Source organism: Phacochoerus africanus, chromosome 6 (genome assembly GCF_016906955.1).
Source record: "Phacochoerus africanus isolate WHEZ1 chromosome 6, ROS_Pafr_v1, whole genome shotgun sequence".
Lineage (NCBI taxonomy): Eukaryota > Metazoa > Chordata > Mammalia > Artiodactyla > Suidae > Phacochoerus > Phacochoerus africanus.
In genome coordinates this window covers 123,689,078-123,706,146 of record NC_062549.1, presented here as the reverse complement: position 1 = coordinate 123,706,146, position 17,069 = coordinate 123,689,078, and the positions used below count along the sequence as shown (strand labels likewise).

General features: G+C 50.7%; 1 protein-coding gene and 1 pseudogene across 2 annotated transcripts in view; one reads left to right on the top strand and one right to left on the bottom strand.

The window, feature by feature from the left end:
- Positions 1-4,767: 4,767 nt before the first annotated feature.
- LOC125128746 (poly(rC)-binding protein 1-like) lies at positions 4,768-5,393 on the top strand (annotated as a pseudogene).
- Positions 5,394-12,035: 6,642 nt separating this feature from the next.
- ABCA4 (ATP binding cassette subfamily A member 4) overlaps positions 12,036-17,069 on the bottom strand; it is a 130,329-nt gene continuing 125,295 nt past the window's right edge. For both annotated transcript variants that reach the window (XM_047785262.1, XM_047785263.1), the window contains 3 exons: positions 15,766-16,015; positions 14,111-14,200; positions 12,036-12,801 (listed from right to left, as the gene is read on the bottom strand). In XM_047785262.1, coding sequence (XP_047641218.1) covers positions 12,766-12,801; positions 14,111-14,200; positions 15,766-16,015 — 376 coding nt within the window. In that variant the 3' untranslated portion in view covers positions 12,036-12,765. The remainder of the gene's footprint in view (positions 12,802-14,110; positions 14,201-15,765; positions 16,016-17,069) is intronic.

The following is a 17,069-nucleotide window of genomic DNA, read 5'->3' as shown; positions in this document are numbered from 1 at the left end:
ACTGAAGGTGGCTGTGGGCCCTGGGTGCGGGTCCACGGAATCTGACACCTGGGAAGGTAGGCATCTGGACCCAGACAGGAGCCCCCGATCAAATTCTTACCAGGCTCCTCTCTCTCTCCCTTTAAAAAGACATAGTAGCGGAGTTCCCATTGTGGCTCACTCAGCAGGTTAAGAACCCCACATAGTGTCCATGAAGATGCAAGTTTAATCCCCGGCCTCGCTCAGTGGGTTAAGGATCTGGCATTGCCGTGACTTGCAGTGTAGGCCGCAGATGTGGCTGGTGTTTCCATGGCTGTGGTGTAGGCCTGCAACTGCAGCTCCAATTTGCCTCCTGGCCCAGAAGCATCCATATGTCACAGGTGCAGCTGTAAAAAGAAAACAACAACAAGAAACAGTAGAAATTTATTTCTCATACTTCTGGAGTTTGGAAGTGTGAGATTAGCATGCCAGCCCAGTAGAGTTCTGGTAAGAATCCTCTCTGGGCTCACAGTCTGTTGACTCCTCAACATACCTCCCTGTGGCCGAGAGCAGAGAAAGGAAGCCAGTTTCCTCGTTCTCTGACTCTGGCACTGACCATGGCTTTTGTGGTCTCAGAAAAGGCCGCCATTCCTCTTCCTGCTCCAACAACCACAAATGGTGACGCCTTCGTCAGTCTGCCACCCCCAAATGAGGTCATTTGGTGAAGTGGTGAGCCTCTGAGTCTGCGTGTTTGAAACTTCTGTAACACTCTGAGAGCTGCGGTCCTTTTGTGGTAGGTGTCTCTGACAGAAGACGTGGGTCCCCAAACACTCGCTGCCTGCTTCACCTCTGCACACCCTTTTTTTCAGCCTTGCCCTGAAAGGAAGCTCATGTTTGGCCTCCCTGGATTAACCCAGTCTCTTCCCAGAACCCCAGGGGGCGTCAGCACGGGACAGTTTATTCTAAATGCGTCACCGCTCATGCTTCCTTAGCTTTCTTGAGTCCTTCTGACTCTCCATTTCCCGTTTGGCCAGTATCTGCCATTCTTTCCCCCTCATCAGGAGGCTGAATGAAGCAGTGGTGTTCACCAGACCGCCCACGGACCATGCTGCTGCGGAGCATTGCAGAGGCGCATTCACTGTTTCTGTGTCCCCCAGCCTCTGTCCTGGACCCGGGGGCTCCCTGCTTGGCTGTGTCCATGACCTTGGGCATGTGCTCGCCCCCAGCTGGGGTGTGGCCATCCTCCCCAGCCCTGCTGCATCATTATAATTTCAACCCCTTTGCCATCCAACCCCGCTATTCCAATCCCAAGGTTTGTTTCTCCTGGTGTTTTATTTATTTATTTATTTATTTATTTATTTATTTATTTATTTTTATTATTATTATTATTATTGTCTTTTTGCCTTTTCTGGGGCTGCTCCCATGGCATATGGAGGTTCCCAGGCTAGGGGTCCAATCGGAGTTGTAGCTGCCAGCCTACGCCAGAGCCACAGCAATGCGGGATCCGAGCCACATGTGCAATCTACACCACAGCTCACAGCAACGCCGGATCCTTAACCCACTGAGCGAGGCCAGGGATCGAACCCACAACCTCATGGTTCCTAGTTGGATTCATCAACCACTGAGTCACAATGAGAACTTCCTCTCCTGGTGTTTTAAGCACGGCCATGCTCTTTGGTGGTGATTCTGGAAGTACTGTGCTTTTGCGAAGAGGGTCTGACAGGCATATACATGCAATTTTTGGCCTTTGCTTGATACTGGCCTGGTTCTCTGGTGCTGTTTTTAATTAAGAGGGAGGGAGGTGTGAGTGTGGGCTAAAGACAGGACTGGGGCCGTCAAGACTTGAGCCTGATCATGTCTCTGACATTGAGTCTCATCTCCCTCTGTCCTTGGGCAAGTTCCTCAACTTTTTTTTTTTTTAAGATTTTTATTACTTTTTTTTTTTTTATTATAGTTGACTTAACAATGTCCTATCCAAGTTCCTTAACTTTTAAAGAAAATTCTAATGAAGGATCCAGGATGTTTCTTGGGGATACATTAAATATTGTGGAAAATACTAATTACTAAAAATATCTTCTCAACTGCACAGCTGCCTCCTTTGGCAAATTCCAGATTTCTTTTTTGTAAGGTTTAGGGTCAGATACCCTGGTTTCCCTCTGATTGAGCCCCATCGGATGGCTGGTCCATTTTTTTCTTCCAAATGGAATACCAGGCATGGACTTTCATTAATTGTAGCTATTTAAAACAAACAAACTCCTGAGCAAATTCAAGTAAAATATGGCTATAAAAGCTAAGGCTTGTTGGCAAAGAAAGAGATGTGTGTGAGTCTGTGCGTTCCTGCTCTGGGCCACATGCTGAGTTATGTCACATCTGATCCTTGGTCCCTGGATGCTATCTGGTGACAAGCTGGTTGGACTGGGGGCTAGTGTGACTCGAGGGCTGTTTGTAGCCTTGCTGGGAACTTGGTGACTATGGAGTTTTGCTGCTGCCTGATCAACAATTCCTCCCCCTGGTCCAGCCGACTCAGCCCAGCTGGTTCTCAGGGCCAGCGATCTTGCCCTGTGTCCCTGGAGAAAAGGCTCTGAAGGTTGGGGAGGACCCTCTGTGGGGCTCAGGGCAGCCCACCCCAGGCTGGCAGGAAGGGTGTCGGGCCCTGGTGAGGACCTCTCTCTGCTGTGCAGGGGTCTCTAGGCTTTCTCTGTCAAGGAAACTTAACATCCTAAGCAGCTTGGGAGGGAGCACGTGTATTACCTCCCCCTCCAGGCCAGGCTCCTTCCCTGGGGTGGGCCCAGGGCCCATTGCTGCCAGTACACGGGGCCTAGGAGACCGTGACAGCATTGGAATTGTCTAGAAGGCCTTATTTTTGGCTGTTGGGTGACTGAAAAATGACGCTTCTATCACATCCCTTGTCAACCAAGCTAGGCTGCAGTAATGTGACCAAGATGCAGACTGATTCGAGCCACTTAATGGTCATGGGAGTGTGCTGCACTGCTGGGCAGCTCTGCTCCACACACACACTCAGGGACCCAGAGTCCTTCCATCTGGTGGCTCTGCCGTCCTGCATCCTTGAGCTTGTTTCCATGGTGACCACAAAGCCAAGTCCCAGTCAGCAAAGCTGGGGACCAGAGCACCAAGGGAGCATCCAGTGTCACCTCCATCACTTCCACTCCATTCTGCTGGGGAGAGCTTGGGGACCAGGCCACACTTACCACAAAGCTTGAGAAACGCCATCCCCACCTGGGCAACTTTGCACCGAGTCACTACTGGTTATTGTGGAAGAGAGTCCTTAAGCCACTGAGCGAGGCCAGGGATCCAACCTGCATCCTCGTGGACACGAGTCAGATACTTCATTTCTGCTGAGCCACCATGTGAACTCCTCTAAACAATTTTAAAATAAGTTCTTGTTTTGCACAGAGCCCTCCAGAGCTATGTAGCCGGCTCTGCCTGCCATTTCCCAAAGCACCATTTTCACGCTACCCGATTCAACATTTACTGAAAATCTGTTTTATGGTAAGACAATCATGAAAGAGCATAAGAGGGTCGTGAAGGTGAGCGAAATTCAATACCTGGCAACTTAAGATCGATCCAGCTCCAGCTGGGGTGAGAGCAGTCATCGCAAGAGTCCTCCGCAGGCTGCTGTGAATATTCAGGGTGCGGGGCGGCCTCTGATGGTGGGGGGGGGGGTTGCTGTCAGGAGTTGCGAGTGGTGGTGTAAGATATAAGCTCTGGTAGGGTAGTTTTTAGATGAACTAGATCAAGCCTACAAAAAATAGAGAAATCATACAAATATCTACGTATCTGTAAGAATAACTTGATCCCCATGCTGTACAGCAGGGGGAAAAAAAATCTATGTATCCATCACGTAGTTTTGTCAAGTCTTAATATGTTACCTTATTATTTCAGCTATGTATATACATATATATACATATATATACATATATATGCATATATAATATATACATATTTATTTGTTGTCTTTTTAGGGCCACACCTGTGGCACATGGAGGTTCCCAGGCTAGGGGTCAAATCAGGGCTGTAACTGCTGGCCAATGCAGAAGCCACAACAACATGGGATCTGAGCCACATCTGCAACCTACACCACAGCTCGTGGCAATGCTGGAGCCTTAACCCACTGAGTGGGGCCAGGGATCAAACCCACGTCCTCATGGATACTAGTCAGATTTGTTTCCGCTGAGCCATGGCAGAAATTCCCTCTTCAGATATTTCTAGGAAATAAGGGAGTTCCCCTTATCATACCTACAGCTGAGCCTCCTCTGCGTCTCTCCGTGAATCACATCCTGCTCCCCCGCCACCCAGAAGAGCAGTCAAGTCCTGAATTCAGTGCTCATCATCTCAAGCATGTTTTTTTACTGTATATACTTGTATCTTATCAATCATCCTTTGTACTTTCTCGTTTTAAATTTTATAAAAATCGGAGTTCCCGTCGTGGCGCAGTGGTTAACGAATCTGACTAGGAACCATGAGGTTGCAGGTTCGATCCCTGGCCTTGATCAGTAGGTTAACGATCCGGCATTGCCATGAGTTGTAGGTCGCAGACACGGCTCGGATCCTGCGTTGCTGTGGCTCTGGCGTAGGCTGGCAGTTACAGCTCCGATTCGACCCCTAGCCTGGGAACCTCCATATGCCGCAGGAGTGGCCCAAGAAATGGCGAAAAGACAAAAATAAATAAATAAATAAATAAATTTTATAAAAATGGCAGCATGCTCTATTCCTTTGTTAACTCACATGTACTTACTGAGTAGTCACTATGGCCAGGCACCACCTCAGCACTGGCAGGGGGTGGGGAGTATGGCTGGCTCACCCACCAAGCGGACCATCACCATTGCTGGCACGCTGCTGTCTTGTCACCGAGTGTGCCAAGCAGACTGGCCTGGTCATGCTGGAGATGCTCTCCCCATCTCCACAATGGAGAGCCATGACCATTTTGTACCAGCCTGTGCCAGACGGCTCCCCAATCATCTGTGAGGGCGGCCACGTTCGGTGCAGCGATGCTGCGGGCAGCCCCCTTGCCATCCATGACCTGGATCCCCCACCTCCAGATGCCTACTCAATCCAGGGACAACACACCAGGCCTCCACCCTGTTCAGCTGAGCTGGGCCAGGTGGCAAGACCATGCCTTCCCTTTGCCGTGATGCACAGTGAAATTTGCCAGAACAAACGCCCGCTTTCCAGAGATAAAAGGCTCTTGGGCGAGACTGGATGCAGCATTTAGTCAAACCGACCATGAACTCACCATTCTAAATAGCTTAACAGGCTACATGGTCAGGCACCGAGGCACCAGCATTAAGGAGATCTGCCAGAGGTCCAGGGCCCAGATCAAAACCGCCAACCCAGTGGAAGGCTCTCCCGGTAGGAGAGTCCTATCCCTGGTTCTTTGCCGGTATTCACCTGGCCCAGAGTCTAACCAATGCTAGGCTTTCCTGTGAGAAGAGCTTGGGGTACAGCTAGAAAAGCATAATTTCCCTCATAACCCCTTTATGCTGTTTCTCATAATCCAGCTGTGTAATTTCTGGCCAATGATTTCCAGGTTTTAAATTTTTCCTAAGAGTTCAGTTTCTACATGACTTTATCATCCCCTAAGAATTTAAAAATTACATTCTCTGTTCAGCTGTTAATTTGGGACTTCATGCTTTCGTTTTATAAACTTTTCTCTGTTTCTAGTTTAGTTTTGGTGTTTTGACTCATGAATTTTCTTTCTGTTTGTTGATAGGAACTGTGAGAGTAGAATGTTGAATTCTGATTTAGTTCTATAATGTCAAGAATTTAAACATTTTAAAATGGATTTGTTAACAACAACCCAAAAAAGTAAAGAAAATGAACAAAAGCTGCTGCCCTCATGGAGTCTGTAGTCTAGTTGGACAGACAGACAATAAGCAAGAAGAGTAAGTAATGACAGCCACTATGTTAGGTGATGATAACTGCTGAGATGTGAGAGGAAGCAGGAAGAGGGATGGCGCCAGGATGGGGCAGTTGATGTTTTAGGTTGAGCAGCCAGGGAAGGTCTTGCTGTCCGTGTCCTGCTGCCATTAGATATTTTTGCTGTTAAGTTCTGAGATTTATCTATTTTGAAATACGTAATTTTAATGCATTCACTTCCACTGCTCCAAGACAGCCATTTCAGGAATTGGACACAATTCATTTATTGACTCTCTGGCTGACCAATATTCAGATTATTTCTTGATATTTTGCTATTAGAAATCAGGCTATGGGAGTTTCTGCCATGGCTCAGCCATTAGTGAACCTGGCTAGCATCCATGAGGACGTAGGTTCGATCCCTGGCCTTGCTCAGTGGGTTAAGGATCTGGTGTGGCTGTGGTATAGGCCAGCAGCTACAGCTTCAATTAGACCCCTAGCCTGGGAATCTCCACGTGCTGCAGGTGTGGCCCTAAAAAGACAAAAAGACAAAAAAAAAAAATCAGGCTACAAAGGGCACACCTGACTGTGTCTCCGTGGGCACGTGTGCAAAGTTTCTCTACTAGGGAGTAGTCCTGGGAGGAGACGGTTGGGCCAGTGGACGTGCACATGTCAGCTTCGTTAGGAGTCACCAAGCCGCCGTTTAAATTGACCAGAGCCACGCGCCTTCGGCAGAAAAGGGTTAACATGGCAGGCCTGAACCTGCTGCCTTGGAGAGTGGCTGGCTGCTGGGTGGGCCCTTGGCTGGCATTGGGGATCTCAAACATCTGGGGTGTTCCCACTGTTCTTTAACCGATAAGGCTGGTTTCCTGTGCCTCGACCGTGCAAGCATCAACTCTGTGGTTTGCGCAGAGCACCTGCTTTCCTTCTGGGAGTCTGGAATGTGGCAGCCTGCTAGTTAGAATGTGCTTACGTGACACAAGAGAAACCGCAGGTGCCAAGTCTCTAACAGGCTTCCTGGGGCAGAAACATCACGAATGTGTTGCTGCATTTTTGCTGCAGCAAAATGACTTTTCACTCTGGATTTTCATCCTTGATTGAGCATCTTTTCATATGTTCAATGACTGAGTTTCCTGTCCTGTGATGTGCTTACATGGTCTTTGCTCACTTTTCTTTTGGGTTGTTTGTCTTGTCTTATTGAATCATAATCCTTTATAGCTGGATACTAACATTCTGTTCATTATGTTCATTTAAAATAATTTCTTTCTCTGGGTCTATCTTCATTTTTTAGATTGTTTTGTTTTATGGAAGTTTTTAATGTATTCAAATTCATCTTTCCCCCTATGGTAGTGTTTGTGTGTGTGTGCGCACTTGTGTTTGTCTTATGTGGGTTTTTTTTTTTTTTTGCCTTTTTGCCTTTTTGCTATTTCTTTGGGCCGCTCCCGTGGCATATGGAGGTTCCCAGGCTAGGGGTTGAATCGGAGCTGTAGCCACTGGCCTACGCCAGAGCCACAGCAACGCGGGATCCGAGCCGCGTCTGCAACCTACACCACAGCTCACGGCAACGCCGGATCGTTAACCCACTGAGCAAGGGCAGGGACCGAACCCGCAACCTCATGGTTCCTAGTCGGATTCGTTAACCACTGAGCCACGACGGGAACTCCCTTATGTGGTTTTTGAGAGGTTGTCGTGGTTAAGAATACAGGCAGTGGAGCTGGACTATGTAGGTTTGAGTCCCAGCCCCTCCAACTTACTGTTCTGCTTAGGTTAAGTTAACCTCTCTGGGCCTCTGTTCATTCATCTGTAAAATGGAGATGATCATAATTCTTGCTTATCAGGTACTTGTAAGCATTAGATGATTAAAGAGGCCAAATGTTTAAAACAGTGCCTGGCACAGAGCTGGTGCTTGGAGTTAACAACCAATATTAATGTTCAAGAAAATGTTCTCATTCCAACGTGGTAAAGACGAGTGTCTTATGTTTTCTTCCTAAAATTTTCAAGTTTGGCTTTCAACAGCAAGTATTGAGTTACTCTTCCTTTTCCATTTCCTTCCTTTCCTGAACAATTCTTTTCTTTTTTTTTTTAAACGGCTGCACCTGCGGCAGGCTAGGGGTTGAGTCAGAGCTGCTGCTGCCGGCCTACACCACAGCTACAGCAATGCCAGATCCTTAACCCACTGAGCGAGGCCAGGGATTGAACCTGTGTCCTCATGGACACGATGTTGTGTTCTTAACCTGCTGAGCCACAACAGGAACTCTGCACCCAGATTTAAAAATTCATCAGCCCTACTGACTGTGCCATTATGCTTTCATAGAGCTTCTGGGTCAGCTGGGGAAAGCCACATGAATGTTCAGAGCTGGGCCTCAAACACCAGCGGTTTAGGTCGGAACGGAGGCTGTGTCTGAAGGCGTCTTGTTGCATGAGGCGAGTGGGTGTGAGGCAGGTAAATCAGGCTCAGGTACATCGTGGCTGCTGCAGTTGGAACACGAAGGATTGCCTTGTAGGCTGGGGCATCTGTCAAGACTGGAGATGGGAAATGACAGTTTCTGAGGCTGAAAATCATCTCCATTCTCTGCCTTAGACTTCTCCTTGAACACCTGCTCTCCCAGCTAAACCGCAGTTACTGAAAGTCCCTGCCCTAAGGCGGAGGACAGGAGACGCGGGTACCGGGGTCTCGAAAAAGCAGTCCGAAGCGCTCTGGCTCTTCCTCTAACCCTGCCTCCTCGCCTCCTCACTACAACAGAGGCGGGCACAGGTGCGTGGGCCAAAGCCAGCGGGCCCCTTCCATAAAGTGTCATCTACAGCTGCTTTCAGGCTACAACAGCCGGGTTGAGGGGTTGCTACCGGAGATGTCACGACTGGCAAAGTTAAAACATCCGTGCTATCAGCCCCTTCGGAGAGTGTGCCGACCCCCCTCCTGCCGCCGCCCCCCCCCCCCCCCGCCCGCCCACGGCAGGAGAGTGTTAACACCACGCAAACATGGGCTTTGCCTTGTGTGCAGCTTTCCTCCCAGATCTTTCTGTCCCTCCCTCGAGCTCAGTGTCCTCCCCCCTCTTCTCCTACCCCTTTGCTTCTCTAGTAGCCACAGCAGGATCGACTCAGCTGCCAGCATCATTCAAGACCAAAGAGACTGCCGGGTTCTGGTGGAAAACCCGTAGCATCATTGCAAAGCAGGGAGGGAGCCTGGGAAGCTGTGGACCAGGTGCTGTGTGTGTGTGGTGCTTTGCGGGTGACACATGCCCCCCTGACTGTGGGATTTGGCTGCAAGCAGCCGTGGTCCCGCAGGAAAGCCACTAATGCCCAAAACCAAGAGGGTGACTGGCTTGGCCAAAGCTTGACTCATGACACGTACATGTCCCAGCCTTGCCATCAGGCAGCTGCTCAGAAAGCCGAGCGTGTGTCATGGTGAGCTTTGGGAAAGGCTCTGAGGAGACTACATTTTGGGGTCCTCATGGCATATATATCTCAATTCTTAAAGTAGTAAGTTAAGCTAACAATGGCCTCCCTGATGACCCGCTCCGGTTTCAACTTCTTGGCTTCCTGCTTTGGCCGACGGTGCTGCAGAGCCAGCTGCCCTGTCGTTTAGGCCTCTTTTTTATCACTTTCCCGCTTTCCCAAGGGGCCGCACGTGCCATGTGCGGCTTGGGTCTCTGTGGTCAAAGGCCCTAGAGGCAGACGCTGGGCCAGCCGGGCAGGGAATTCAGGGTTCTGGGTTTGGTGGGCATGTCCTCAGACACGGGAGTGAAGCAGCCTGCGGAGGACCAGACGGGGGCCCCAAGGAAGCCGGGGTGGCCGGCCAAGTGATTTAATCCTTTGCGAGGTGGATGCCTTTTCCACTGAAACAGTCAAACTCACAATTACCGAAGGGCTTAGCTTTTGAGCACTGAGCTATTTCTCGCTTGACAAGCCCGTGGGTCTATGAGTCTCGAAGTGCCTGTGCCTCCCCAGCTTGGTGAACACCTTGGACGAAATGGGGCAGTGATTCCACCCTGGGGACACCAGGTGTCATGAACGGTTCATCTCAGAGGACCTGCTGAGGCACTGAATCTCCACATCGAGGAAACCAAACGCTCCACAGCCCAGGCCCGTGGGCTGCGTCCCTTTGGTGCCTGGAGCAGCTGTCCCGGAAAGGTCCTGTGGCCACTTTTCCGGGGGGAAGCCCCCTTTCCCCACAAGCCCCCAGGCCTCGGGGCAGGCCGACCTCCTGGCTGCTCCAGCGACCCGGACTCCCGAGCTCAGAGCTCTGCCGGGCTGTTTTCTTTCCTTAGGCGAGCCCGGCGGCAGGAACACCCGCAGCTCTCCCTGAGCTCTCCTTGCGTGTAACAGAGCGTCTCTTTTGATCGCAACTGTTCCCGGACCTCCAGTTCCCCAGAGGGAAAGGAAGGCTGGAGAATCCGGCAGCACGTCGCGCTCCTGGAACATCTCCCGAGGTTTTCTGAACTCTCCATGTTTCTCCTTTTCTTCTTTGTAAACACCCCTTCTTAAACCAGATTGGGAGATTTTTCTGAACATGGATTAACAGGTTCTCAGGAGATTTGGGCCAAGTTTCCAACGTGAAGGTTCCTCAGACCCAAGCAAAGAATGGACCTGCTGCCTCCTTCTGAGTGTTCCCTGCTTCTGTCTTGTGACTTGCATTGTTTTAAAGCACAGCATCCCTGCGGTTCTGCCTGCCCTTTGCTGCTGCCTTCAGCTCTTTGGCTCCCCGCCCGCCCCCCTCTTTGTTGAGATATTTTTCTTTTTTTTTCTTTTTTGGTCTTTTTAGGGCTGCACCTGAGGCATATGGAGGTTCTCAGGCTAGGGGTTGAAATGGAGCTGCAGCTGCCAGCCTACACACAGCCACGGCAACTCCAGATCCAAGTCTTCTGTGACCTACACCAACAGCTCATGGCAATGCTGGATCCTTAACCCACTGATGGAGACCAGGGATTAAACCAGCATGGATACTAGTCAGGTTCCAAAACTGCTGAGTCACAACGGGAACTCCATGCGGAGCTTTTAAAGTGTTCAGTTCAGCAAGTCTTTGTTGAGTGTTTTCTCTGTGTCAGGAACTGGGCAAAAGGATGAAAAAGACAGCCCTTTACCATGGAACAGCTCAGATGCAGTTGAGACAGACAACTAAACCGAGCTTCCCTCCATGACCCACAGATGGGCTTCCAGACAAGCAGACTTGAAACCTAATAATACCCAGCTGACAATGGATAAGATTTATTTACATGCGTTGCTAGTAGGGTGTTTTCTTCAAACCCTCTTGAAACTGACAGCACGAATACCCTGAACCCAGCCAAAACACAGACTGGGACTTGAACCCACGGTTTTAAATTCGAGTTACTTACCCTGTGTCTGGACTCACTAAGGTTCACGTCCTTCATGCCTCTGTATAGAAGGAATTCAGCGAGAGGTCAAGTGATAAGTAACAAACAGAATTATTAGGACAGGACGCTTGTGAGAGATGCAAGCCGACAGGCAAGGAAGCTTTTATCCTCCAAAGGGCGTGGGGGTTGGAAAGGCCCGCCTCTTCTTTTCCAGGAGGAGTAAGTACCTCCTCCCTAGTATCCGGTAAGTCTGTATTGAAATCAGCTGAAGGGCAGACTGCAACCCGTGGCCCTGGGTCTGAATCTGAATGCAGGCCTCATCCCATCCCCCCGCCCCCACGACCTGAGGCAATTCTTGCACCTCCCCTGGTCAAGCAAGCCTGCCTTGTGCTGATGGCTTTCTAGAACTGACAGTGGCCGTCCAGCGTCTCCCGGGGTTCCCTCTCCATCTATGATCCCCTACTGGGACTCCTACAACCACCTGTGCCTACTCCATCCCTACCCCTACGAAGCAGAGCCGACAGAAAACCAGTCCTTGCGTTTTCACCACAGCTTTGCAGAACCTTGCCGATGGGCACTCCTGTGGCAAAAACTCACCGAAGCTCTCACCAGGACAGGAAGCCACACAGGCACAAAAAAGGTCTAAAACGACACCTGGCGGAGTTCCCGTCCTGGCTCAGTGGGTAACAAATCCGACTGGAGAACCACGAGGTTAGGGTTCGATCCCTGGCCTTGTTCCATGGATTAAGGATCCCGCACTGCTGTGGCTATGGTGTAGGCGAACCTCCACATGCCGTGGGAGCGGCCCAAGAAATGGCAAAAAGACAAAATAAGCACATAAATAAACGACAGCTGGTGGTGCGCACACGGAGATCAAAGACATCGGAGAGCTGGGATCAGCAGCTTGCGTTTTACTTACACATTAAAGATAAAACACACACAGAAAACAGCAGATCCACGTGAAATGAGGGCAGTGTGAGGCCACAGCCTCCAGGAGATGAAGCGAGATTTCTACTTCTGCAGATGAGAGGGGTTTGTGCTCAGCTGGCTGGGTCAGTTTCACCCCCAGATGTTCCAGGCCAGCGAGTCCTGGTTTCCTTCCAAAAGAGCCCGTCTGGAGTTCGCTGTGTACCCCACATGCGTTTGTTTCTGATGCCGAGGGATCACTTATGTTGGCCGATCCCAGCAGATGAGCATGGGGCAAAGGTGCCGGCCGTGCCAGCTGCCCGGGGCTCCTCTCCGCTGCAGCGGTCAAGCACTGTGGAAGGCGAGCAGCTGAACAGTCCTCATCTCCGTTTGCTGAAGCGATAGCAGGACGGCTTTGAGACTAGAGGTTCAACGGCTGTCAATCAAGCTCTGAAGGAAGCTCAGCAGAGGGCGCTGGTCACCTAAGCTTACGGGCTATGCTTGTTTCCTTGTCTGCGAAAAGGTTGGGCCAGATGATCCCGTGGGTGCTCTGACTCTCCAGCCCCGAGGTTTTAAAGGGGGCATGGGCCCCTGTGTGCACACCTGCTGGCATCTTAGAGGGCATCTACGCCCTCTGTGCCGTGTCCAATGGCTGTGACTGTGCCTAAGAAAGTTATCATGCTCTGCCTTAAAAGCCCCACAGTCGTCATTCAGGTCATCTCTGAGGTGCGGGATTGCCTTTGTCCACTTCCTACGGAGGAACAGTATTTTAAAGTGGGATAATGGGAACAAGAAGGTAATTATTATTTTTCAAAGCACTCATTAATGTACTGCGTTACGCAGAAGAATTTTTGCAAACCTTTATGAAGATGGTATGTGCCACAGAGTCCGAGTTAGGTTTTGAATCGCAAACTCATTATAGAAACTCATTTAGTTCTAGGAAGCACTTTTGCTACCCAATTACATATTCTGAGTTATAGAAGGGATTTATAACGGCAAGTGGCTCTCAAAGGATAATTATCTACTGGCGTAAACCGCAACTATAAGATTTATAAATGAGAAAGAAATCTCAGCAAAACTCTTTCCGTGGACAGGTGCTTTAACTTAGTTCTTTCGGGGCCACGTCAGCCTTACCAAGTAGTTTTTAGGTCTCCACTGGTCAAGAGAAAAGGGGAGAATTCACAAGTAGCGCCTTGGAAAGAAGTGTTTCAATCATTGCCTGTACCTGGTTTTTCTGAGAACTTTATGGGAAATAAGACTTTACATATCTTTTCTTATTGGGAAAATGCTCTGGTTGTGATTTACTCTCCAGCGAGGTCAGGAGAGAATGGCTGCGTTAACGTGAGCATTTAACACCCCAGGCTTAAGCCAAGGCACCTGGGCCCTGCCCCCCCCCCCTTCAGGTACCTTCTCCAGCTCCTTCTCTTGTTCTCTTTCTGGGGAGCTGGGATGAATGTGCTCCGTACATGGGGTGCTGTGTCCAGGCACGAACCTGGAGGCACCTATCCTAAGAGCTATCACAGGCCATGATAAATACCTTCTATTGTTTCTCCATCCATCATCTTGATATTTCTGTAAAGAACAGAGAGCCCTCTTCCTAAAACAGACAATAATCCTTGATCCAACCAAGTGAGCCCATCATTGAAATGACTGCCAGTTCATTTCCTTCCTTAGAAACCCAAACACAGAACCAGACATCTATGTCCAGTACCAACAACCGAAACGTAATATTATCTCTTATCTTCCCTGCTGATTACCAAAATCCAAGCTTTTTGTTTTTGTTTTTGCTTTTTTTTTGCTATAAGCAAGAACATGTGGGAAAGTTCTGTTCAAAAGCTCTCTTTTCCATATCATTCAAAGGTTTCCTGACTATAAGAGGAACCTACACAACTACGGACTGAAGAGTCCTTCGGCACAGAGCAGGTGACACGTGGCGGGAGGAGGAGGGGGCTAGAAGGGGGGGCTTTCTGCAGGAGGCACGTCTGGGCCTTGGGGACCAGCTGGGTCCCTGAGCCAAGGATCTGCCTCAAGCAGTGTCCAGGCAGGAGCAGCAGGGGTACCTTGGCCTGTCGGCTGGCTCCAGCCGCTCGCGGGTGCAGAGGGAAGTCGTGTGTCATTTCAGTCTGCTGTTTAGCAAAGTTCACAAACACCTGGAGGCAAGAGAAGAGCAAGAGTAGGTAGATGCTTCCAGGAACAGCACCCTACACCCACCTGCCCACTTTGCTCCCGCTTTTGCGCAGGTGACATCCAGCCCTGCGGGAGCAGCTGCTGTCCTGTGCAGGGCACAGGGCTTTTTCTTAGACCTGTGAGCTGAGCCCAAGAAGCACTGTGGGAGGTTAAAAGATCAGCGAAGCAAGGCAGCTTCTCAGGTAGCAGCATCCTCGTAAAGCTCTAAAGGAAAAACAAAAGCCTCCAAAACCAAAAAGCAGGAGTGAGTCCCTTTTCTGTTCTCTAGTCCACGTGCAGCATGACCGACTCCTGTCTCTGCCTCCATCTGCTTACGCTGCCACGCAGATGCTGAGAGCCAGCCCCAGAGCGTAAACAGAGGCTTGCCTCTTTCCATTGCTTTACTTTAAGGAAGTTTATTTTAAAAACAGACAAAAACCCAATAGGGAGTTCCCAGATGGCTCAGTGGGTTAAGGACCTGGCACCACTGCAGTGGATCAGGTCACTTATTTAAAAAACAAAACAAAGCAGGAGTTCCTGCCGTGGCACAATGGGATTGGAGGTGTCTTGGAAGGGTTGGGACACAGGTTCAATCCTTGGCCTGGCACAGTGGGTTTAAGGATCTGGCGTTGCCACAGCTGTGGCTTAGGTTGAAACTATGGCTTGGATCTGATGCTTGGCCCAGGAATTCCATACGCTGCAGGGGCAGCCAACAAACAAACAAAAACAACCAATAAAACCAGAAACAAATCTTTCTACAGATGAAGAGATAAACAAAAGATGGCATATACATACAACTGAATCTTATTCAGCCTTAAAAAGGAAGGCTAGTCTGACACAGGCTAACACCTGACAAACCTTGAAGGCATTAGGTTAACTGAAATAAGTTAGATACAAAAGAACAAATACTCTATGAGTCCACTTACAGGGGCTTGTGGAGCAGCCAACAGAAAGTACAATGGTGGCTGGGGGTGGTCACTGGGGAGGACTGCTTGATGGATGCAGAGTTCTACTCTGGGAAGCTGAACAGTTTCTGGAGGTGGTGGTGATGGTTGCATCATGATGTGAATACACTTAATGCCACAGAGGTGTAATGCCACCTAAAATGCTCAACCGTGCGACATACGAGTGTAGACGTCTGTGTGTGTGTGCGTTTTCCCACAACGGAAGAGGGATCACACTAAAAAACCTGACACATGGCACACACACTGATCAAAACTCACTGACGTGTATGCTTTAAATGGGTGCTTTCTACTGGATGGAAATTACGCATCTGTAAAGTTGATTTGAAAAGAAAAAAAGGGGGCTGCCGCCACCAACCGGGAAGGAGAAATACCGTCCTAGGGTGGCGGGAAGGATGAGGTCAAAATGACCACCGAGGCCTAAGGATGACTAAGAGCCGTGAGGAAGGGCTTTGTGACATCCCAAGCCCGGCGGCGGCGGCGGCGGCCGGGGGGGACAGAGACCCAGGGCGCTGGCCCGGGCGCGGTCCGCCCCGCCCTCCCGGTCCGCCCCGCCCGCCTGCGCCCCGCGGCTGCCGCCCACTCGCCTGGTCCAGCGTGGTCTGCGTGACCGAGTACTCCTCGACGAGCAGGCTGTCCTTGTGCGAGACCAGCAGCCGGAAGATCCTGGCCAGGGAGGCGGAGGCGACCTGGAACTGGAGCATGTTGTGGTGCCGCTCCCGCAGCACGCTGCCCGGGAAGCTCCCCCGGAAGAACTGCTCCACGGCGCCCAGGTCGGGAAGCAGGTCGTCCTTCGGCGACTTGATTTTCATCGTGACGATGTAGCCGTCTCCAAACCTGGGGGACGCACACAGTGGCGTGGCCCAGGCCCGTTAGCAGTCGGGTCCCAGGCAAAAGCCCAGAGGGAGGACCAGACTCATCCAGAGCGCTGGGGGTGAAAGGCCCTGTGCATGTCTAAAACTCGGATTTAAAAAGCCCCGGTGGTTCCCGCAGAAGTGGTGTGATAGCGGTTTTTAGAGGTCTGGGTGGTGAAATGGGCCTCCTGGGTCCACCTCCCGGCGACGCGGCTGTGCCCTGCTCCTTTCCCTCTAACACAGGCACAGGCGGTTCGAGCCCTGTGCAGGGGTCACAGGCTGCCCCCCAGGGCGCGTGGGGCCGGCGCTCACTCAGTGGGGGAAAGACAGTCTGGCCCTTTAAGAAACTGGCCAGGTGGAGTAAGGGCTTAGGACCTGGAAGCTTCCAGACAAATGCAGCTGCCTAGGAGGGGCTTCCCTCCTGCCCTCCCCAGGCCACTCCCTTGTGAATAAAGACTGGTTCACCGAGAGGGAGGGCCTGGCCAGCTGGCTTGCCTTCCCCCATGGGTCAGGGTGCACAGATCCAGGGCTCCTTCTGTGATGAAGGGGTGTCGCCTCTGCAGTAAAATGCCTTTGCCTTTCAGCCCTGGAAAACTGCCCATCCTACATTCCCTCTCACCTGCTCTCCCAGGGGGCTGCTGCGGGGGGAGGAGTAGGGAGCACCCATGTCTCCAGCAGGTGGACACTGCAAGTTGCTGACACACGTCTGTGTCACATGCTGAAGTGTCCCCCCCCACCCCCCGAGATCTGTGCAGTGTCCAAGCCATAGCTGCTCAAGAAGCCATGCAAATGTCCAAATGCAGCTAATCTGCCAGCCCTTTCTCCGTCATTTGTCTCTGTGACGTCTCTGAGCGTGATGTGTACCGTGCAAGACTACCCTGGGCACATGGAGGCAAAGTGTGAGGTAGGGCTCTTCCTTTCACCAGCTGGCTCGGTGAATTCTCTGCTCTGGGCTCTCAAAAGTGTGTTTGATAAATGAATGATAACTCTAAGTCCACCCTTCCTGTCCATAAGATAGACCATAAGACAAGGGAGCA